Source organism: Erinaceus europaeus, chromosome 1 (genome assembly GCF_950295315.1).
Source record: "Erinaceus europaeus chromosome 1, mEriEur2.1, whole genome shotgun sequence".
NCBI lineage: Eukaryota > Metazoa > Chordata > Mammalia > Eulipotyphla > Erinaceidae > Erinaceus > Erinaceus europaeus.
The window spans coordinates 78284610-78308836 of record NC_080162.1 but is presented as its reverse complement, the minus strand read 5'-3'; the positions used below and the strand labels follow the sequence as shown (position 1 = coordinate 78308836).

General features: G+C 47.2%; 1 protein-coding gene across 2 annotated transcripts in view; it reads right to left on the bottom strand.

The window, feature by feature from the left end:
* The window catches only part of MMP24 (matrix metallopeptidase 24), a 63206-nt gene that overhangs the window by 3984 nt on the left and 34995 nt on the right, over positions 1–24227 (bottom strand). For both annotated transcript variants that reach the window (XM_060188951.1, XM_060188957.1), the window contains exons 4-8: positions 21477–21781; positions 10075–10236; positions 5367–5581; positions 2572–2710; positions 789–1055 (exon numbers count right to left, since the gene is read on the bottom strand). In XM_060188951.1, the coding sequence (XP_060044934.1) occupies positions 789–1055; positions 2572–2710; positions 5367–5581; positions 10075–10236; positions 21477–21781 (1088 nt within the window). The remainder of the gene's footprint in view (positions 1–788; positions 1056–2571; positions 2711–5366; positions 5582–10074; positions 10237–21476; positions 21782–24227) is intronic.

The following is a 24227-nucleotide window of genomic DNA, read 5'->3' as shown; positions in this document are numbered from 1 at the left end:
AAGTGTAAAATAACAATGGGGGGGGGGGAGAGGGAGAGAACTCAAGTGATTTGTCTAAACTCAGTAGGTGGTGGAGGTGGAATGGAGCGGCTTGGAGTCTGTGATTTCTGTAGGTCACAGGGAATCAGTCAAGAAACAGTCCATGGGGCGGAGGGTAGAAAGCATAATGGTTATGCAAACAGAGACTCCAAAGTCCCAGGTTTGGTCCCCCCACACTACCATAAACCAGAGTTGAACAGTGTTCTGGTGGAAAAAAAAAAAAAAAAGAAAGAAAAGAAAGGAAAAGAAAAGAAAAGAAACATTCCTGGGCACCCACTCTGCAGCTGGCAGGAGAAGCTCTGAACCAAGTGAGAGGAGAGGACATGACAGTAGTCTTGGTGGCTGGTTGCCAGCCTGGCCTCCAGGAGGAGCACATGAAACATCTCATTAATTAAAATACTAAATAAAAGGATGCTCTGTGTGTTTTCCTGCCCTCAAGCCTGTGAACAACCACCTTTGAACCAGCCATATCCATCACTGCTTTTCAGAATTGATACCTCGAGGAACCCCGAGTGTATCTGAGACTGCTGTCTGAGAAATGTCTGAGGGAGTGAGGTCCTATGGAGATGCCTCTCAGCTGTGAGCTGATATGAGAAGTCGTGACTTGGTAGCTAGTAGGACACAGTGGATTGACAGGTGGGTCTGAGGTGTCTTTGCCACCAGGCGGTACTCCTCAAACCCAGATAACCTAAGAGCATCTCCAAGAAACCTGTGTAAGATCAGCCCCCACCAGCCGGGCCAATACGTACATCCTTCCTTGCTGATGAAGGCTCCCTGGGGAGCCTGTGGGATGCCCTTCCACACGGTGATGGGCTTGGGGTATCCAGGGTCTGTGGCCCGCCGCTCCTCACTGTAGCGCCAATACCGTTCGCCTTTGAAAAAGTAGGTCTTGCCCACAGGTTCCCAGCGCAGAGCTGTGTCAATGCCCTCTCGGGGCAGACAGCTGCCCAGTTCTCCCAGGCTGTGGGGGTACCCAGGCTCCACTGTCACCTCCTTAAACACCCAGTACTTGTCACCTGTGGTCAAGAGGAAGCCCAAATCAGCCTTCTCCAGTCACTCAGTGTGAAAGATTGTGGCTAGTACCACTCACCCATCTTCTTCCAGGATGGAAGTCATTGATGGAGTGAGTATCTGGGGGACACTGAGCCCTGGGCCTGCCAGACTCCCTTGGTAGAAGACTGACAGCCCTAAGTGGAAGCAGAATTAGTGGAGGAAGCCAGAAGACAGAGCCTGAGTAACTTGCCCCATGTGCCCAGGCCTGTGGCTTCAGCTTCTAGTGGTTTCACACACACTAGTTTTTCCCCCTACCCACTCCACCCCAGTGACATCCAACTTTGAGACTATAGGCCACAGCTACTCCCTGAGTGTTGGACCCAAGAGCTCTGCCCCTTGAATGTCTAGGCATCTCCAGTCAGCTTCCCTTGACAGCTGATCTCCCTTCCTCATCACTGATCTGCCGGCCAGGATCTCCTACAAGCAGCCTCTGGGCCTCTCCTTCCTTCTCCTCTTAGTATTCTGCCTCTCAGGAGTCCTCTTTAATCTTCAGTGGGCTCTACACTCCTCCTCCCCAGTAGCTCTCTTCAGCCCCAGCACTTATCTCAGGAAGAGCCTCCTTGCTTCTCTGCCCTATTGGATTGCTGCCTGCTTGCTGGCTTTCTGTAGCTCAGAAACATCCAACAAACTTCTAGAGTTGCCCTAGTGGATCAAGAATGCATTAAGGGGCTGAGTGGTGGTTCACCAGGCTGAACACGTTAGTTACTGGGTTCAAACTCCCCACCCCCACCTGCAGGAGGAGAGCTTTATGAACAGTGAAGCACAGCTACAGGTGTCTTTCTCCCTCTCCCTCTTCCTCTCATCTCAATTTCTTTGTCTATCAAAGACATAATTAAATATATACAATATATATATTAAGATTAAAATCAGGCCTAGCCATTAAGGCACCCAGGAACTCTCCTCTAGACTACCTTTCTAGGCCTCTGCACATGGCTCTTCCTCCATTGTGGGTGCCACCATGTCAGGGGAGTTTCCTGGATGCTTGATGTACAAGTCTGTTCCTGTTCTGCTTTTCCCCTGCTTCTCCTGCCCCTTGGAACCTTTTTCCGGACTGTCACTGTATTCTGGGGTTTGATGCAAATCAAGACCATTTAGTGAAAGAACCTGGCACAGGATGGATGCATGTGAGCAAGCCATATGTGACTGCTCCCTGTACTTGGCGAGTCCTGCCTGTCACCTCCTACCTCTGGATTCTTACAGAACCAACAGGACAGCCTTCCATGGACCATTGAATGGTATCATCCTCTAATTCATGTGAGGGAGGGAGGCACCACCCCACCAACTCGGGTACATAAAGACCCTCAACTGGATTCTACCCCTGGGGTGTGCCTCCTCTGCGGTAGTGTCTTTCTTAGCACTAAATGGGCCCGTGGAGGGCATCTGCCTCTCACCCCATCTCTTTTAGCACACAGATAGGGCTTAGGAGGTCCTGAGAAGGGCAGGGAACCACCCCAGGTCCCTCAGCACAGGCCTCATCACCTTTGAAGAAGACAAATCTTCCATCGGCCCTCTCGTAGGCTGCATCTATACGGGCGGGGAGGCCTTTCCAGAACTGCTCGATCTGCATGGGGTAGCCCTCCTGCACCCGATTATTGCGCAGGCGCCAGAACCAGCGATCCTAGAGGTAAAAGCAGAGAGAAAGAGGCGTGGCAGGATTTGCCTCTGAACCCAGGGATCTCAATCCTGGGACTTAAATTCCAACAATAGAACCTTTTCCCTGGGCCTTGACTCACAGCTCTCCATGCTCTCTATGAAGTTTGTGCATTTACTGATTCTAACTCTCACAGCCCTGTGAGGAAGACAGTATGCTCATAGTCTCTTCTCATAAACCTGGTGGCTCCTGGTGCACAGTAGCCAGGAGAAAAGCAAATCTGCCTTTTTAGTGAGGGGAGGAGGGATGGAGGAGCTAAAGGAGTGATGCCATGGTCTGGAATGGCCACATGAGGGCAATGGAGAGCCATCTGGGCCACTCCTGGGGTTGCTGGAAAGCCCAGGGTGATAATGGCCACTGAGCCTGGGCAGAGGGCCCCTGTCAAAACTGAGGACAGGGACCACAGGAAACTAGCCAGGGGAACTCCTTGAAGTCTGTATGTTAGTTCAGATCTCTTTTAATTTCTCTTTTATTACTACCAGGGTTACTGCTGGGGCTTGCAGGACAAATCCACTGCTCCTGGAGGCCATTTTTTCTTTTCTTTGCCCCCTTTCCTTTGACAGGGCAGAGAGAAATTGAGAGGAGAGGGGAGATAGAGAGAGAAAAAGAAAAAGAGAGACCTGAAACCCTGATTTACCACTCTTGAATCTTTCCCTCTGTAGGTGGGGACCAGGACCTTGAACCCAGGTCCTTGAAAGTGGTAATGTGTATGCTCTATCTGGCGTGTCACTGTCTGGCCCTGCATACTGAAAAAATGGTTTATTTTATTTCACAAGAGGAAGACAGAAAGAGAACTAGAGCATCACTGTGGCATATGTAATGCCAGGGATCAAACTTGGGATCTCAAGCACATAAGTCCTGAGTTTGGCCACTGTGTCACCTCCAGGACTACAGGCACAGCAATTTTAAAACACCTCACCTGTGACCTGTGAGATGACACAGCTGCTAGAGCACTGGAATTGCAAGCATGAGGTCATGAGTTCAGTCCCCAGCTTTGCATATGCTAGAGTAGTGCTCTGATTCTCTCGATCGTGAATATGAAATATATATATCCTAACCTACAAATGGGGGTGGTCATGAGGCCCAGGTGAGAAATTATAGGTAAGGTGTCTGGACCTTATTGGGCACAAAGTCATTGTTGAATAATTGCTAGTTTAATAGGCCAGGAGTCTAACTAAGGCTCTCCTCTTCACTCTTCTTTAAACTGGTGCCTTGTCACAAGGCAGCCTGTGGCTGGTAAACGGTCTAAGCATCCTAATCTGTTAGGACCTCAGTCTGCTCACGTGTAGACTGATGGCGGTGACAGCCACAGACTTGCTTGGGAGCAGTTCAGTTAGCTGGACCCAAGAGTACAGAATGAACATGATTTGTAGATGACTCTAGAAAAGGTTTTTAGGGGGACCGGGTGGTGGTGCACTTGGTTGAGCACACATGTTACAATATGCAAGCCTCATTCCCCACCTGCAGGAGGAAGGCTTCACTAGTGGTGAAGCTGGGCTTCAGGTGTCTCTATGTCTCTCTCCCTCTCTATCATCCCCTTCCCTCTGAATTATTAGCAGTCTCTATCCAATAAATACATAAAGATAATAAAATTTAAAAAATTAAAAGAATTATTTAAAAAAAGAAAGAAAGAAAAATGTTTTTAGGGGCTGGGTGGTGGTGCAACCAGCTGAGTGTACACATTACCATGTGCAAGGAGCCGGGGTCCAACCTAGGCTTCCCACATGCGTTGGGGACACTTCACAAGCAGTGAAGCAGATTTGCAGGTGTCCACCTTTCTCTCTCCCCCACCTCTCTCATTTTCTCTTTAGAAAAAAAAACTTTCATTATCCTTATTTATTTGTTGGATAGAGGAGACAGACAGAAATTGAGAGGGAAGGGGATGATAGCGAGGGAGCGATAACTGCTGCACTACTTCACCACTTGCAAGCTTCCCCCTGCAGGTGGGGTTTCTCTCTGAAGAAGAAATATAATAATGAAAAAGAAAGGAAGGAAAAAAAAAGGGAAAATTTGGTCATCAGGAGCAGTGGGTTCATGGTTGGCACTAAGACCCACCAATAACCCTGGTTGCAATATTAAAGAGAGAGAGAAGGGGGGGGGAGAGAAAGAGAAGATAAAAAGAAAAAAGCAAAAAAAGAAAAAAATGTTTTTAAGGATTTTCACAAAGCACTTTCACATCCTGTTTTAAAATACTATATTATTGTGAACCTTATGTTTTATAACTCTTGTCAAGTAGATCTGAGCTACACAGAGACTTCAGGAAGGCCATGTAACTTTGTTAGAGTCACTCAGAGAAGGGCAGAATTGGGATGGGCCCTGCTGTCTGACTCTTGCTTGTTGCACAAAGCTTGCTGTGGGGACTCCATAAGGGAACTGGACAGCCCCCCTCAGTCACCCAGGGTGATGGAGACATGATGCTCAGACTCCTTTCAGTGGAGAGCTTGCTGTCCCTTGGTCATCTCCCCTCCTGCCCCCAAACAAGTTGGTTTCCTTGGCAGCACCAGAAAGAGACCCACGTCCAGGCCACTGGGTTAGCTCCCATCCCAGAGCAGCAGTCTTCTCTGGCTCCATGGTGGGGAAGGAAGGGGAGGAACCCCTGGGTGGTGCCAGTTGACTGCCATACCTTAAACACAAACATCTCGCCCCGGAACAGCGCCACTGTGTTGAAGTTGCCGTCACAGATGTTGGGCTTGGCACCTGGTGTGGACGGCCGGTCCCCTAGGGGTGGCCGAGGGGGTCTGGGCTGGCGCTCATGCTTCCTCTCAGATGGTGAGTGAATCCTGCGGACGGGGAGCGTGGGGAGGGGCCTTGTGGGCTCCAGGGGCTCTGCTGGGGGTCCTGAAGAAAGGGGCTGCATCTTAGAGAGAAGCCACCACTCCCTGCCTCCCATGACCGTTCTCATCAGTGCTGGTAGCTCTGGGGGCAAGGCTAATATCCTCAAGCTTCTCATCCTCTTCCCCATCTCTTCCCCCCACCACCCCTCCCCGCATCTTTAAGAAAATAGACAAGAAATGGAGGTGCTCATATTTCTTTCTTTCTTTTTTTTTTTTTTGCTTCCAGGGTTATTGCCAGGGCTTGGTGCCTGTACTACGAATCCACTGTTCCTGGAGACCATGTTTTTCCTTTTGTTACCCTGGTTATCTTACCATTGTTGTGGTCATTATCATTGTTATTGATGTCGTTGTTGTTGGACAGGACAGAGAGAAATGGAGAGAGGAGGGGAAGACAGAGAGGGGAAGAGAAAGACAGACACCTGCAGACCTGCTTCACCGCCTGTGAAGCGACTCCCCTGCAGGTGGGGAGCCAGGGGCTCGAACCGGGATCCTTACGCTTTGTGCCACGTGGCTTAACCCATTGTGCTACTGCCTGACCCCAGGTGCTCATATTTCTAGCCCAAGTCTGTTATGGTCTTTTTCTCCTCACCTGTTATAAGAGAGAACATAGCTTGTTTGGGGCTCAATGTCCCTGCCCGCTTTCTTTGCTCCCCTCTTCATAATGCTGACCCCGCTTTTCCATTCCCTCTTCATCCTTCTTCCCTGTTCAGTGTGGCTTCTGCCCTATTAGCCATTAATCTTAAGATTGCCAGTGACTTCCACGTTGCCACATCCAGTGGTTATGGACTCAAAACTGATATACATGAGAATCATCCAGGGATCTTGCTAATGTGTAGCATGACTCAGAGTCTAGAGTAGGGCCTGTCCTTCTGTATCTCTTCAAACTCTCAGATGATGCTGTTTTGCTGATCTGAGGTTCACACTTTCATGTGACAGGAAACACTCCCCAAAGCATTCTGTTCTTTTCTTTTTGCCTTTAGGATTATTTCTGGGGCTTGGTGCCGGCACTATGAATCCACTGCTCCTGGTGGCCATTTTTTCCATGTTATTGGATAGGACAGAGAACTTGAGAGAGGAGTGGGGAGATAGAGAGGGAGAAAGACAGACACCTGCAGACCTGCTTCACTACTTGTGAAGTGACACTCCTGCAGTGGGAAGCTGGGGGCTCGAACCAAGATACTTGTGTTAGTCCTTGTGCAGGTCCTATGTTCACTTAACCTGGTGTGCCAGCACCCAGCCCCCTGGCTCTTTTCTAGAACATTTACTCTCTGGTTTCTTATCTACATCATGTGCTGCCTGCCCTTCTCAGTCTCTGGCTGACACCCTTTCACCTACCCTTCTCTCACGGTCAGAGAACACCTGGGCCCTCTGCTCTTTCATTTGTTCTCTGATTAGTTCTCACTTGGCTTGCATGTTGGGATCACTAGGGGAACTTTAATTTAAAAAAAAAAAAAAAGCTGGATTCCAGCCGCAGAGCTGAGCACACGTACCACCCTACACAAGGACCTGGATTCAAGCTCCCCAGCCCCACCTGCAGGGAGGAAGTTTCACAAGCGGTGAAGCAAGTCTACAGTTGTTTCTCCCCTCCTTTCTCCCTCTGTCTTATCAAATAAATGAAGGAAAAAAGGAAAAGAAAAAAAAAGATAGTAACGGAAAGGAAAGAAAAAGGAAAAATGGCCTCTAGGAGCAGAGGATTTGTTGTGTAGACACCAAGTCCCAGTGATAACCTTGGTGGCTGACAACAAGCAGGCAAACCAGCAAAACCCCCTGAGGCACAGAGCGCAGGCAGGGACCCTGGATTTGGAACTAAAACCAAACTTCTGAGGTGAGGGCTGGGGACTGGTCTTTTCAGCTGAAACCTTCAAGTGATGCCAGTGTGCAGCCTAGTGGAGCGTCACTGCCCTAAGCCATCTGCCCTAGTTCCAAGGCCCTCATGCAAGGGCCTGTATGTGAGTACAACCTTTGAGACATTCTGAGTGGCAGATAGGTTCCACTGCTGCACTGTCTGGCATCTAGCATCTAGCTGGGTGTGGGTGCTATGAGCTTAAAGCCTGGCTGCTAGTGTGATGGAGGGCCTGAAATTCCTATTCCGTTGATTTCTAATTACTATACATTTAAATGCCAGTGGCTAGTGGCTGCTATTGAACACCAAAGATCCCAATGTCCCAGCCCTTTTCTCCGAACTACAGACTGATAAGTTCCATGCTCCATAACTGTGAAGCCCAGAAATCCTAGTGTCACTTTACCATAAGTGAGGACCTGGGCTTGGGCTCCAGGTCCCCATCTGCAGTGAGGAAGCTTCATGATCGGTGAAGCAGTGCTATAGGTGTCTCTATTTCTCTCTCTCCTCCTTTATCTCCCTCTTCTCAATTTCTCTCTGTTTCTATCAGAAATAAATCAAATTCTTTCAAAAAAATTTAATGTTTTATTTATTGATTTATTATTGAGTATAGACAGAGAGAAATTGAGAAGGAAGGGGAAGATAGAGAGGGAGAGAGACAGAGAGACACCTGCACCCCTGCTTCACCACTTGTGAAACTTTCGCCCTGTAGTTGAGGACCAGGGCCTTGAACCTGGATCCTTGCACACTGTAATGTGTGCTCTTAACCAGGTGTGCCACTGCCTGGCCCCTTATAAATCAAATTCTTAAAAAGAAAGAAGGGGAAGTCAGTTGGTAGTGCAGTGGATTAAGTGCACATAGTGTGAAGCGCAAGGACTGGTGTAAGGATCCCAATTCGAGTCCCTGGCTCCTCACCTGCAGGGGAGTCGCTTCACAGGCAGTGAAGCAGGTCTGCAGGTGTCTATCTTTCTCTCCCTCTCTCTTCTATGTCTTCCCCTCCTCTCTCCATTTCTCTCTGCCCTATCCAACAATGATGACATCAATAACAACAGTAAACCAACAAGGGCAACAAAAGGGAATAAATAAAGAAATAAATATTAAAAAGAAAGAAAGAAATCTTGGTGTCATTCTTGACCCCCACTCTAACAGCAAGTGCTATCCAACAGCACTGTCGCTGGGGCTCCATTGCCAGTCCTACAAATTCACTGAACCTAGCAGCCTTTATTATTATACTTTATGTTTTTTAATTTATCTTACTTGATAGATAGAACAGAGAGGGGGGGATAAGTATAGAGAGAGGAGAGAGACGCCTGCAGCACTGCTTCACCACTTGTGAAGCTTCCTCCCTATAGGTGGGGACCAGGGGTTTGAACCTGGCTCTTAGCATATGGTAATGTATGTGCTCTATGTGGGTGTTCCACCACCCAGCCTCCCTCCAATCTATTTTCCTTTTAAAAAAAATATTTATGGGAGTTGGGCGGTAGCACAGTGGGTTAAACACATGTGGCGAGAAGCGCAAGGACCAGCTAAGGATCCTGGTTTGAGCCCCCGGCTCCTCACCTGCAGGGGAGTCGATTCACAGGTGGTGAAGCAGGTCTGCAGGTGTCTGTCTTTCTCTCCCCCTTCTCTTCTCTGTCTTCCCCATCTCTCTCCATTTCTCTCTGTCCTATCCAACAACGCCGACATCAATAACTATAACAATAATAAAAAACAAGGACAACAAAAGGGAAAATAAATAAATAATTAAAAAATATTTATTTATTTCCTTTTGTTGCCCTTGTTGTGTTATTGTTGTAGTTATTATTGTTGTTGTTACTGATGTCATTGTTGTTGGATAGGACAGAGAAATGGAGAGAGGAGGGGAAGACAGAGAGGGAGAGAGAAAGATAGACACCTGCAGACCTGCTTCACCACCTGTGAAGCGACTCCCCTGTAGGTGGGGAGCCGGGGGCCACCTGCGCTTAACCCGCTGTGCTACCGCCTGAGTCCCCCAATCTATTTTCCAAGTACCTCCCAGTGTCTACCACCCTGCCAGCTCCTCAGTGTTTCATCTGTGGTGCTTCTGACCCTGCTCCAGGATTCTGGTTGAGCACCTGTGTGAGCTCCTTGGGGCCTCCATAGTCTGGGGTGGTGGGGGACTGTGCTGTGTGGATGTGCATCTGCTCCAGTAACTGGGTCTTCCCGACTACGCAGGAACAAAAACTTCATGTTCGAGTGTGAACAGAGAACTGGGCGGCGTGGGAGGTTCATGTCTGACGAAGATCTCAGCTTAGCTTCTACTGTTTCCTTATTGATAATACTCAACACAGGGTATCGCCATCACTAGGTTAAGCATGTGGCTCTCCCTGGTCATGGTGGGATGCCCTAGGAAGTGAAGCATGAAAGGGGGTGGGGTAGAGAAGAGAGCGTGGGTGGGCTTGTCCTTAGTTTCATCCCTCCCCCAGGAAGCAAAGTGTGCCTGATGTTACTAGTCTTGCTCTCAAAGATGCCAGAAGAGTCTAAAAGGTTGTACAGTATCAGAGACACGACAGACATGCTGTTGTGTTGCCAACATGCTCTCCCTCTCCCCCATCCCAAGTCCCTCCCCCTGACCCCCAGCATGCAGGCCCAGCCCAGCCCTAAGGAAGGAGAAGTATCCCCTCCCCCCAGCCACACACCGTAGATCTTCTGGATACCCTGGAGATCGTCCTGAGGCAGCTTGAAGTTGTGAGTCTCCATGTACTGGTAGAAGGGCGCCATGATGGCGCTGGGGTCGTTGGAGTGCTCCAGCCCCAGCGCGTGACCCAGCTCATGCACAGCCACCAGGAAGAGGTCATTCCCTGTGGAGAGGGGGTTAGGGAGGTGATGGGGCAGTCACTGAGGTGTCAGGAAGCCAATCTATTCCTACAGCCAACACTGAATTTAGGGTTTGTATCAGGCCCTGTCCCCAGAACACGCAGAGAACCAGTCACAGTCATGCCCTTCTGGAACTGGAGGATGGAGAGACAGACAGACAGACAGAGAGAGAGAGAGAGAGGATATACAGAACTAGTGTCTCTGGTGTTTTCACAGATGTCTATATGGATTGAGTAAGGATTCTGGGGAGGGAGTTACTTAAACTTGAAGGAAGAGGTTCAGGGAAAGCATCATAAAGATGAAACTTAATGTTAATTCTTGGCCTAAGGACACAGCATAGTGGTTATACAAAAATATTTTCGTGCCTGAGGCTCTCCGAGGTCCCAGATTCAATCCCTGGCACCACCATAAACCAGGACTGATCTTTTTTTTTCTTTCTCTGTATCTCTTTTTCATTTAAAAAAATAAACAGGGGGCAGTAGGCAGGTCTCAGGCAAGAGCCAGGTCACCCACCTCTTCACAACCATTCATTCCAAAGCAGGAAGGGGCTTTACTAGAAGGGCCATGGCCATGACAGGAGGGTGACACAGAGCTCCTGAGGGTAGACTCAGTCAGTGCCAGGTGCTGTGCTAGGTGTCTGCACCCTCCCCCAAAAGTCCTCCCTGACCTTATCTGATCGTCACCCCACTTGCAGAAGAGGAGAGCATGGCTGAGCGAGATGAAGCGCCAAGTGGCAGAGCCTGGAGACTCCCATGCCCTAGGCTCCAAAGTCCCAGGTTTAATCCCCCATGCCACCATAAACCAGAGCTGAGCAGCACTCTGGTAAAAAAATAAATAAATAAAATAAATAAGCAGGGGGCCAGGAAGCACACTCGCTACAGCAGACATGTTACCATGTGTGAGGATCCAGGTTCAAGCCTCTGGTTCCCCCCCCCCAGAGGAAAGCTTCATGAATGACGGAGCAATGTTGCAGATGTTTTTCTTTCTCTTGTCATCTTAACCTTCCCTACCCCTCTTGCTTTCTGTCTGTCTCTATCCAGTAAATAAAATATCAACAACAACAACAACAAAAAAATGAATAGGGCTAGGGTGAAGCATAATGATTATGCAAAAGGATTTCATGCCTGAGGTTGCAAGGTCCCAGGTTCAATCCCCAACACATCATAAACCAGAATGGAGTAGTACTCTGATAAAAAAAAAACAAAAAAATGTTAAAAAAAAAAAAGATAAAGTCTCTCTCTCTCTGACTTTCATCTTCTGTCTGAAGAAAACATAAATAAGGAGTCGGGTGATAGCGCTGCGGGTTAAGTGCACGTGACACAAAACACAAGGACTAGTGTAAAGATCCCGGTTCGAACCCCAGGTTCCACATCTGTAGGGGAGTCGCTTCACAAGTGGTGAAGCAGGTCTGCAGGTGTCTATCTTTCTCTCCCCCTCTCTGTCTTCCCCTCCTCTCTACATTTCTCTCTGTCCTATCCAACAACAACGACATCAATAACAACAACAATAATAACTACAACAATAAAACAACAAGGACAACAAAAAGGAATAAATATTTAGAAAAAAAGAAAAGAAAACATAAACAAAGAGGGGCCAGTGGTAGAACACTTGGTTGAATACACATATTACAATAAGCAAGGACCTGGGTTCAAGGCCCCAGTCCCCACCTGCAAGGGGAAAGCTCTGTAAATGGTGAAACAGTGCTACAGGTCTTTCTCTCTCTCTCTCTCGTGTGTGTGTATGTGTGTGTGTGTGTATGTGACCCTCTTTACTCTATTTCTGGCTGTCTCTACCTAATAAAGATAATACAAAAATTAAAAAAATGATTTAAAAAACATAAACAAAGAAATAATGCTCTAGGAGTGGTGAAACTGTGAGGCACAAAGCCCCAGAGAAAAACATAATAATAAAATAAGTTAGAGAAGAGAGTGGAGAACAGGGGTAGATAGCATAATGATCATGCAAAGAGTCTCTCATGCCTGAGGCTTCAAAATCTCAGGTTCAACCCCCTGCACCGCCACCAATCAGAGCTGATCAGTGTTCTGGGGAAAAAAAATAATAAAGGAAGAGAATGCATCCAAGGGGCCAGGCAGTGGTGCACCTGGTTGAGTGCACATGTTACCCAGGTTCAAACCCCCACTGCCCACCTGTAGGGGGAAGCTTCACAAGCAGTGAAGCAGTACAGCAGGTGTCTCCATTTCTTCCCATCTCTCACCCTTTCCTCTCAATTTCTCTCTGACTCTATCCAATAAATAAATAAAAGATAGATGGGGGGGAGAGGGAGACAGAATCCAGGGGGGCAAACAAGGGAAAGGATGAGAGTGGCATTCCTGGCAAAGGGAATGTTGTAAACCAGATCCAGGGACTAACAGTTCCATCCTACTTAGCTTTGGAACCAAGCACAAAAAGAGGGCCCCCAAGAGGTGAGGTCAGCCAGGCTGGCACACAGGGTTCCATGATGCCAGCAGAGGAATTTGGACCTGTTTCTTGGCCACCAGGGGCCTAAGCAGGAGTGGGGGTGGTGACATGATGAGATCACTGGCTGCAAGTGGAGAGAGGGAGGGAGGATCAGCGGGTGATGAGCTAGGCTCCTCGGAGGCAGTGGGGGAGGGAGGACAAGGACCTGGACCAACAGCTGCTGGCCAGCTTTAGAAGACCTGGGGGCAGGCCGCTGTTGGATCCTGCAAGACCTCACTCCCGAAAGCACTAAATGAACCCAGGATCAAGGCAGGACTCCAAGGCGAGGGCAAGCAAGGCCCAAGTGCTAAAGACAGGGCTCCCTGGCACCTCAAGGCCCTGGGCATGACAGATTATCCACTCCCAGCTCTAACCCCCTTAAGCTTGGCTTGAGCCCCAGATTCCTTATTTGTAAAATGAGGCAAATCTGTGTGCAGGACGTGACATTGTAGGTAGCTATTGTTACAGAAGACAATCAAAGGACAAGCCTGTGCCTGGCACAAGCCCACTGACCAGAGAGTAAGCATAAGACCAGTACTGTTCCAACAGCCAAATATTCCTAAAGACGGCTTCCCTAAATTTCTGGGCAGACCTGAGGTATGGGAAAGACCTGACTTTAGGGGGATTAATTGACCCCAACTTGGAGAAAGAAAGGCAAGTGGCAGGGATTTGGGCAAAATATTATATCAGCAGTCTTGGCTCCTGTCTGTCTAGTCACTGACTCCTGACTGCTTTAACCTCTGGTATTTGGTTGATCTTGAACCCAGCCTAAGGCACATCTCAGTCCATTCCTGCCATTTGGAAGTGCGAGGAAGCTTTGAGGAACCCAGGAAATGGTCAAGAGTCTTAGTGTTCACATAATGTCACTAAAAAAGTTGCCCAGGCCTGGAAGATGGCTCAGTTGCTAAAGCACACACCTTACTACATTTGAGGACATGGGTTCAAGCCTCCAGCCACCATGTGAGAGTACCTGCATGGGGGGAGGCTTCATGAACAGTAGAGCAGTGCTGTGTTCATTCTCTCTCTCCCCCTCTCTCTCTTCCTCCCTCCCTCCCTCTCTCTCCTGTTTAAAAAAATGCCTGAGACTCTGAAGTCCTGAGTTCATTTCCCTGTACTGCCCTAGAGTGGATCAGTGCTTTGTTAAAAAAAAAAAATCAACTAGGAGTGGTAGAATTGTGTAGGCATGAAACCCCAGTGAAAAACCCTGGTGGCAAAAACAAACATTTCCCTAAGCCAAAGGCCCTGTGAGGGTCAGATGAGGCTGGGAATTGATTCTGGTTAAAGTCTCAGGGAGCCAGGAGCCCCACAGGGCAGGTGCGTGCCTGCCATTCTGCTGACACCACTGGTGTCTTCAGCGAAGGGGGGATGAGCAAGCACGAGGCTGGCCAAGTGCCTGGGGCCAGCCTTCTGCTGGGGAAGGGCAAGCTGGCAGGGGAGGCCAGGCCACCCCCAGTTCCTTCCTTGGGTCCTGGGTCCTCTGGCAGCGGGGAAGGGTGAGATCATCTCTGAGCTCCATCCCAAAGAAAAGCAACTGCTAGGACTAGCGGAAGGCAGCTCTGCTTCCTGGGGTCCAGTCCTGGCTCTGCTTCTGGCTTGTTCTTTGATCTGGGACAAGCTGTTCAGGCCTTTGTCTCCTGCCCAGACCCTCCCTCAGGGGCAGCCCACTGGGCAGCAGAGGGTACCTGTGGAGATATTAACCCTCTGTTCTCAGCCTGTGTTTCTCACTGTCGGTCCCCGTGCCTGGGTCTCTGCAAAGAACGAGAGGAACCAGGAGGTTTGCTCTAGGGACCAAAAGGCAGAGTGAGCTAGGGCACTGGCATCCCACTGCAAAGAAACCTTACAAGAGGCCTGCTCTGTGTGTGTGTGTGTGGGGGGATGTTCTGGGAAGGTAAAAGCAGAGGGACCAGAGGACTGTTTAGAGCCTGAGGGGTGAAGCAGTGCTAATAGGCAGGAGGCAGGGAGGGTCTTCACTCCTCATGAAGGTGAGAGGCAGGGAGCAAACTGCTGTGACTTTCAGCTCTGCCTTGTCCTAGCTTGGTGTCATTTTTTTTTCTTTTCATTTTTTTCCCCTTCCTCTGTAAAAGAGAGGGATTACTGGTTCCCCTTTATAGGCATAGGGGTAAAGATTAGCAAGTCAAAGCAGGGGAAGCGCTTCTATAGTGAGCACCACCATTCCTGACAGGGAGTGCTCCTGTGGGCTGGGCTGGCAGCTCTCTGCCTTGGTCCTTCTGGCATGTCACCCATCTACTTGGCTACTCATATTTCTACTTCATTTCTTTCTCTTAGGACCTTGACCTTGGGTGAGACCCATTAGTTCCTCCACCTCTTCAAAAGATGCCCTTGTTCTTTTGCCACTGTTTTCCCTCTTCATCTAGATTAACCTGACTTCTTCAAAAGTCAGGTTCAATGCTACATCTTCCAGGATGTCTTTCTTGCTATCAACCAGTGCTTCCTCTGCACTTATTCCCAGCAGCTAATGAGCACTCTTACACCACTTTTTTTTTTTCTTCTTCTTCTTCTTCTGGAGTGTTGCTCAGCTCTGGCTTCTGGTGGTGCCAATGGTTGAACCTGGGACTTGGGAGTCTCAGGCAAGAGAGTCTCTTTCCATAACCATTATGCTATCTACCCCTGTGAGATCTGGTGAATTTCTTAACCACCTGGATCTCCACTTCCTTCATTTGCAGAATGGAGACGAGGATCTCTGTCTGCTCTGCTCCAAGGGAGAGAAGAGTCCGGTTGTTATGAAAGGGCTCCTTAACTGAGAACGGCTGGTCTTCATGATTCTTTCTGTCTTGTCACCATCCTGGGGTTGGGCTGCCTCCCCAGCAGGGCCTAGTGAGTTCTGCTGACCTCATTGCTTGACTCAGTTGACAGTGATGTAGACAGAGGGTGCCTGGAAGCAGGGTCAGAAGCCAGCTTAAAGGCAAGGGGGCCCAGGCTGTCCTTCACACAGCTCCACTAGGTGGAGAATCAGGACCATCTTCTAGCCCAGAGGCTCTCAATAGCCACTTACTTATTTGTCTATTTCTGTCATCACTGGGGCTTTACTGTTCAGGGTAGACTTTTTTTTTTTTCAAGTAGAAAGATATGGAAGGGGATGGTGTAGGAAAGGAGGTTGAGGGAAAAAAAATACCGCAGCACTAACACATACTCTAGGCTGAGCTTAAACCAGAGTCATATGCAAAGTAAAACAGGTGAGCTCTCTGGCTGACACAGGTGGAGGAGACTGGGATTCAAGCATTTGGGTTAAGGGCTTCATACTAAATTATTTATTTATTTAAGTTTTTTCTTTGTTAATTTTAAAATGATTGGGTTGGTCCAGCTGACTCCCCAGCACCACCAGAAGCCAGAGCTGAGCAGTGCTCTGCTCAAATAATAATAATAATAATAGTAAATTTGGGGGCCAGGAGTTGGCACACCCAGTAAAGCATACATGTTACAATATTCAAGGACTGCCTGGTTTCAAACTCCAGGTCTTGCAGGTGTCTGTCTAGTTTCTTTTCTATCTCCTTTTTCCCTTTTTCCTCTCAGTTTCTACTCTCCCCCCAAAAAAATTGGTCAGGCAGATTCACCTGGACCAACTGTTCATCACAAAAGTGGACTCCCTGCATCACGTGTGCTTCCCAGAGTGGTGCAGTAGGGAGGAGCAGCACCACCAGGGGATGATTTTTGCCAGCAAAGGTGAACTTGAAAGGCTGGGGAAACAGCATAGTATTTATGCAGAGAGACTCTCATGCTGGAGGCTTTAAAGTCCTAGGTTCAATCCCTTGCACCACCATAAGTCAGAGATGAGCAGTGCTCTGGAAAAAAAAAAAGCAAGCAAGTGAAAGTTATGCAAAAGTAAACTTTGTTAGACCTGCAGAGCTGAGTGCTCATACTCAGGAAGCTTGGATTAGACAGAATGGTTAAATGTGAACCTGAAAGGGCTGGCAAGACAGCTCACCTGGGAGCATGCCTGCTTTGCCGTGCACGAGGCCCAGATGGAAGCCAGGCCCCCATTGTCCTGGGGTGGGGGTGCTTCAGCACTGTGGTGTTTTTCCCTTTCTCCCTCTGTCTCTGTCTTTCTTGAAAGGTCACTTCTGGAGAGGTTAAACCTGAGCTACAACAACAAAAAGTGAACTTGAATCTGGTCACAGAAAATGACTCTACTCAGGAGAAGTGGTCGGATTTCTTTAAATATGGGAGGGAGTGAGATGATTTGTTTAAATGAAAAGTCTTGAGAGAGATGGCAGGCTCAGAAGAGATATTGTAATAGTTATGCAAGAGTTTCATGCTGGAGGCCTGAAGTCCTAGTTCAGTCCCTGGCACTACCACAAGTCAGAGCTGAACAGTTCTCTGGTAAAACAAACAAACAAGCAAGCAAGCAAATAAATAAAAGATATGGCAACCACATGAGTGGGCATTATTTGGATTTGATACAAGTGAAGAATGGTAAAACACATTTTTGAGGAAGTTCGAGAAAGTGAACACAAACTGAAATTAGATCTTAAGAAATCATCACTATGGGGGAGTCGGGCGGTAGTGCAGCAGGTTAAGCACACATGGCGCAAAGTGCAAGGACCTGAGTAAGGATCTTGGTTCGAGCCCCCGCCTCTCCACCTACAGGGGAGTTGTTTCACAAGCGGTAAAGCAGGTCTGCAGGTGTCTGTCTCTCCCTTTCTCCGTCTTCCTCTCCTCTCTCCATTTCTCTGTCCTATCCAACAATGACAACATCAATAACAACTACAACAATAAAACAACAAGGACAACAAAAGGGAATAAATAAATAAATAAAGAAAAAATATATAAAAGTACCAGCCAAAAACATTAAAGTAGGGGAGGATATAGGAAGCAGAAATGACCTAGGGTTGACAGTTGCTGAAGCAGGGTAATAGGTGCCTGGGGGGTTCATGTTATCATTCTCCCAGCATTCCTGAGCCTAAAATTTTCCATAATGGAAATTTAGAATCAAGAAGAAAGCCAAATCAACAAAAAGTTCCCAGAAGACTACTCTTGTTTCCTCTGCTAGTTCCTGTGGAAATTAGGCAAGATAGTACATGGGTGCTTCATAAATTCTGGCTCCTTTTTTCTCCTTCCAAAAACCACACGAGGGCAGTGTGCTTCATCCCAGTTTGCCAGCCAGTGGTCTAGTGCTAAGGTTACAGGGTGTAGATACAGAACTATCAGGCCTGGCTTTCTAGAGAATAGAAGAGCCTTGGCTCTTGACTAAAGATCACTTTAACCACCTTGGAATTTGAAGAGGATGGCACAAACAAGAAGGTGATGCAATAGTGCCAACCATAGGTTCCAACTTAAAAAATTTTTTTTTATATTTATTTATTTTCCCTTTTGTTGACCTTATTGTTTTTTATTGTTGTTGTAGTTATTGTTGTTGTTACTGATGTCATTGTTGTTGGATAGGACAGAGAGAAATGGAGAGAGGAGGGGAAGACAGAGAGGGGGAGAGAAAGATAGACACCTGCAGACCTACTTCACTGCCTGTAAAGTGACTCCCCTGCAGGTGGGGAGCCAGAGGCTTGAACCGGGATCCTTACGCTGCTCCTTGCACTTTGTGCCACATGTGCTTAACCTGCTGTGCTACCGTCTGACTCCCAGGTTCTAACTTCTACACATATATACATACCACCACCACCATTGACACCAGAGTTCTTGAGATTTTGGGAGTGGACCCAAGGTCTCCAACAGCTAAGAGGGGTTGTGGGAAGTCAAGCCTTCAGAGCTGGGAAGGGGAAGGCTGAGGAGGGGGAGTGTCTTTCCAATGGCTCCTCTGAGCAACAGCCTGAAAAATGCATTTGTCTCTACCAGAGTCATAACTAAAATCTTATCAGCTAGCAGTGCCTGGCACATATCAGGGGCTCAAAAATGTTGCTTCTTGTCTCTGTATACTTTATCAGTTTGCACAAATAGTCATTCTTTGACACTGATCCAAGAATAAGAATGAGATAAAGAATGGGTATTCAGAAAGCCAGGAAGCACATCCAGGACATAAGGAAAGGGCAGAGGAAATGAAGCTTGATAGGAGTTGGAGAGGGCAGGGCACAAAGAGAAAATAACAGTTTCATAACTTTGTCCGGGCTGAGCCTTGGCTAAACCATCTCCACCTGACAGATTAAGTCCTGAATTGTGGGTCTCTGACTCATGCAATGGGATGAAATGTTTTCAAGGAGGTGGTCTAGTTGCAGACCACATGCAGTCTTTGAGGAGGTAGGTCTGCTACTCTGTTCTTAACCTCACTGAGGACAAAAATTACCCAGCATTTCCCAGACTTGCCTATGCTTAAGAATCAGAATCAGGTGAGGGAATCCAGGTTTGGAACAAGATGCCCAGGTGATTCTTAGGTGCAGGCAAGTTAGGAAAACTCCAGGAGTAAGACTTTTTCAAGGTGATGGAGTATCTGTGTCAGAGGTACTTGGGGGAATTTATTACATTGTGTGCAAATCCTCAGACTCACACAAGAACCATGGAATCAAAATCGCAAGAGATAACGGGCCTGGAGTGTGCATTTGTTTGAAGGTTTCTAGGTGATTCTGATGTTCCCAGAAGGTTTTTTTTTTTTTTAAGATTTCATATATTTATGAGAAAGATAGGAGGAGAGAGAAAGAACCAGACATCACTCTGGTACATGTGCTGCCAGGGATCGAACTCAGGACCTCATGCTAGAGACCAAAGCTTTATCACTGCACCACCTCCCGGACCACCCCAGAAGGGTTTGAGAACCTTGGAAGCTTAGCATGGTGGTTAAGAATGCAGACTCTGAAGTCATAATACCCAAGTTCAAAGTCTTATTTCAACCAAGGTGGTGGATTACTTAATCTTCTCTATAACTCAGCTAACCTATCTGTAAAAGAAGGATATTAGGGAGCTGAGAAGATAGCATCATGGTTATGAGAAAAAGACTACCATGCTTGAGGCACCAAAGGCCTCAGCTTCAATTCCCAGCACAACCATAAGCCAGAGCGAAGCAGTGCTCTGGTAAAAAAAAAAGGGGGGGGGATAATAAATATATCATTACACAATATGTAGAAAACACTCGACATGGGCCTCAGGATGTAAACATTGTAGTTTTTATCTATTATAATATAGACCAAAATAGAAATCTCTGTCCTTCTCTCCTCCTCCTTCCCAGTGAGTTTTCTTGGCACTTTCGCTGTAGCCTTCAGCCCAGTTTACCTTGGGGCTGGTATATATGTGTCTCTCCCACTCAACTCTGAACTTCTAGAGGGCAGTGACTATATCTTTAAATTTAAAAAAAAACACATCTCTCAAAACTGTGTATCATTGAAGTTGGAAGGGATTTGGATCACCTAACCCAGCACCTCATTTTACAGATGAGGAAACTGAGATTTACTTGCCTCCAGTCACATAACCAAGTGGTTGAACCATGGTTTGAGTCCTAGTGCTGCCACCTCCCAGTCATGTCATCTGAGCCTCAAATTTTTCATCTTAAAAATGAGCATAATGAGGTGCCAGGTGGTGGTGGTGGTGGTGGTGGTGGTGCACCTGGTTAAGCACACACACTACAGTGCACAAGGACCCAGGTTAAAGCATGGTCCCCATCTGGAGGGGGAAAGCTTCATGAGTGGTGAAGTAGAGCTGCAGGCGTCTCTCTGTCTCTCTCACTCTCTATCTCCCACTTCCCTGTCAATTTCTCTCTGTCTCTATCCAATAGTAAATAAATAAGTAAAAATGAGCATAATGAGGGCCAGCAAGATAGCTCACCTGGACGGTGTACCTGCTTTGTTATGTGCATGACCCACGTTTAAGCCCGGCCCCCACTTCTTCCTGAAAAATTCAGCACAGATCTGTGAAGCCTGGCAACAAAAATAAAAAAATAAGCAGGGGCCGGGTGGTGGCGCACCCAGTTGAGCACACACATTACCACGTGGAAAGACCTGTGCACAGGTCCCTGCTTTCCAGACGTAGGGGGGATGCTTCACAAGTGGTGAAGCAGATCTGCAGATGTCTCTTTCTCTATCCCTTTCTGTTTCTCTTTCCCCTCTTAATTTCCCTCTGTCTTAAAAATGAAAGAAAGAAAAAAATAAAGAAAGAAAAGAAAAGAAAAGAAAGAAAGCCACCAGGAGTGGCATCATGAAGACACCGAACCCTAGCAATAACCTGTGGCAGGAAAGAAAGGAAGGAAGGAAGGGAGAGAGTAAGAAAGAAAGAAAAAGATGAGCTGAGTGGTACATTTGCCTGCTTACAAAATGAGTAGCTTGTGTACAATGAGGAACTCTTATAACCCAAAGGGTATTGTTAGTATAACTTCCCAGTATTGACTCTGGCTGCTGATAACACTCATTAATCATCATGGCAAAGAGCAAGTTATCCAAGGAAGTTAGAGTAATTATGGGGCTGTGAGAGTCAGTTGTGTCATTCCCCAGGACGTTCTCTGATGTCCTCTAATGGGAGCCTACAACTTTCAGATCCTACTTTCAGCTTTAATGCTTCAAAAAAAAAAAAATCCACTGACCTTTTTCATGGGCTTCTGATTCATCACTTTATCTTCTTATTCATGCCCTAACCCTTTGCTTCTGATTCAGCCCAATTAGACCATCTTTGTGACTAATCTCTGTGGCCTGCTGCTGGTGGATCACCTCCTGAATATTTTTGGAACCACAATTCCCACCTTCTGAAGCTCTGAGTTGACAAGAAGCTTTAGAAACCAGGAAATTCTATTATGGTATCCTCCTCGCTCTCCCTCAGAGCTTCTTTCCCTGACCACTGAGCAACCCAGGACTGACCCACTGTCCCCTCCCTCGTGCCTTACCATCATGGTTGGCATTCCCTAGTGTCCATGGCTCATCCGAGTCAAAGTGTGTGTCTCCTCCAATCCCTGGGCCTGGGAAGTAGGCATGGGCCAGGAAGCCCCCTTCCCCGTCAAACGGGGAGCTGTCGCCATGAAAGCCAGAAGCAAAGAAAATCATGATGTCTGCCTCCTTCCGGTCACTTTTGATTTCATGGTATGGTACCTCTTCAAAGGACAGCGGGGTCACCTTCTGCCACACATCAAATGCCTGGCGGATAGCTTTCCGTGTATCCAGCTCACCCACCTTTGGGGTGTAGTTGTGAATGCTGGTGAGAGAGAGATGGATCGTTAGGGGGGACAGACAGAGAGTAGCAGAACTAAAGAGCTATCAGACCATATGGCCCAGTGATCTTTTAATTGGGGACCTTAAAATTCTGATGAGGTAACCCGGGAGCCAAAGAAAATGTTTCAGAGACAAGTCCTAAGGGCCCAACCCTTCCTCAATCAGTGTCTTTGCTTTATATTATATTTATATTAGATCTCAGATAAAATTTTTGTTGAATACAGGACTCTACTGTGATTCATAGAAAAAAAACCTAATCTGATAAATAACACTTTCTAAACTTTAAATTTTTCTCCCAACACATACAATTAATATAGTTTAAAAAGTTATAAGGTGGGTGGTGGTGCACCTGGTTGAGTGCACATGTTACAGTGCACAAGGACCCAGTTCAAGCCCACAGTCCCCACTTGCAGGGGGAAAGCTTCACAAGTGGTGAAGCAGGTTTGCTGGTGTCTCTGTCTCTCTCCCTCTCTGTCTCCCCCCTCCTCTCAATTTCTGGCTGTCTTTATCCAATAAATGAATAAAGATAATAAAATATTTTTAAAAAGTTATATCTAAGTAGAAAATATTTGATTATGTATAGTATGGTGCTTAGATACCCTTCTCACTTACTTCCCATTTTACTTCCCTCAATCACTCTAAGTCTAACCCTGCCAGATAAACTAAAGACTACAAAAGCTGGATAAGGGCAAAAGACTGGCCATCACTTTAATGATGGCCCTTTTGGTCACTACCAGTCCATCCCATCACCCGGGGCCCTAGTCAGGGAATCCTGGCATTCCCACATAGATATGATGGGCCTAGACCTTCAACAGACCCCTCTCTCCAGAATCACTGGTCATCTCTCTCAAGAACAACATCATAAACCCTCTTGTGGGCCTCTATAGGACCTTGCCCTCAATGTGGAACAACAATGGTAGAGAATGCTCCACTCTCTGAAGGAAGATTGCATATTCTGCCACTCGAGGAAGACTGGTCCTGAAATGAGTGCAGCCTAGAATGTTTCTAGCTATGACCATGGAATATGAGCTCAGACCAACAGGAATCCAGAGGTTACACAGGCTCCTGTGCTAAATATGAATAGACATGGGCCCTAGGTTGACTGCTGTGGTTTATAGTTAACGGTATTTATATACTTTTCTCATATCTGGGAACTATACTCTGCCCTGATCCTGCTTTCTAGGCCTATTCTGAACTCTGACACCATCTTTCCAGACAATATTTTTATCCCACTTGCATGTTAGCTATCAGGCTCAGGCAAAAAATAATTAAAGTCATGGACCCCTTGGAATATACCTAAAATAGACTTCCTAGCTTCTTCCTACATGAAGACCCCAAACCTCATCTGCTCTACCTCTTTAGGTATCTCTACTTTCTTCTCTCTTTTCTCTCTCTCTCTCACTTTCCCTCCCTCCCTCTTTTTCTTTTTAAATTTTTTATTATCTTTATTTATTGGATAGAGACAGCCAGAAATCGATAGATAAGGGAATGATAGAGAGGAAAACAGAGAGACATCTGCAGCCCTGCTTCACCATTTGCAAAGCTTTCCCTCTACAGGTGGGAACCGGAGGCTTGAACATATGCATTCAACCAGGTGCGCCACTACCTAGCCCTCTTTTCTTTTACTGTGAGGCTTTTAAAGGCTTTGTATCTGTAGGATTCTACTATTCTCTGCAGATTGATTCCCCCCACCCCCTTTTAGTCACAGATATAAACAGGGAGGGAGAGAAAGAAAGGGGAGGAGAGACACTGCAGCATCACTTCATTGCACATGAAGCTTCCTCCCTGCGTGGTTCTCCCATGTAGTACCAGAGGCTAGAACCTGAGTCCTTGAGCATGGTAAAATGTACACTCTACTGGATAAGGTATCTCTTCACCCTCTATCTACTTTCTAAACTAGTTTTCTTCTATTGCCAGATTTCTGAAAAAAAAAAAAAAATCCCATTCTTGTCTCTACTGCTCATCAGCAGGAGAGTCCATAGTGCAGCTGCAAAGATCCTTGTCTTAGTTAGACCTTGTCCCCAGCAGATAGAACAAAGATGGGATCAAAGCCTGGAGAGGTTCCAGCCAGGGTCCATACCTAGCTCTTGTCCCAGTCCCATTCTGAATTCTGATGCCTGAGTCTTCGGTGATGGACTACACCCCTGCTCTTGATCTTTGGTCTGGTTTGGAGACTGATCCCATTCTGCCCTTGGTTTCTCTCAGACACTCGAGAATGACACTGCTGGATTCATTTCCCAGTGCTTTATACTCTTTAGGAAGCAATTGTAGCTCTTGTGTTGGAAAGCTCGAGTGAAGTTCCTCGGGCTAAGTGGCTGAAAGGGCCTGAGTCAGAGGAAGTGGGGTTTGGCTAGCAGAGACAGGGAGAATGAGTCCAACTATGGTTTTTTTTGTCACTGTTGAAAGTTACTGAACAATCCACACTGCAG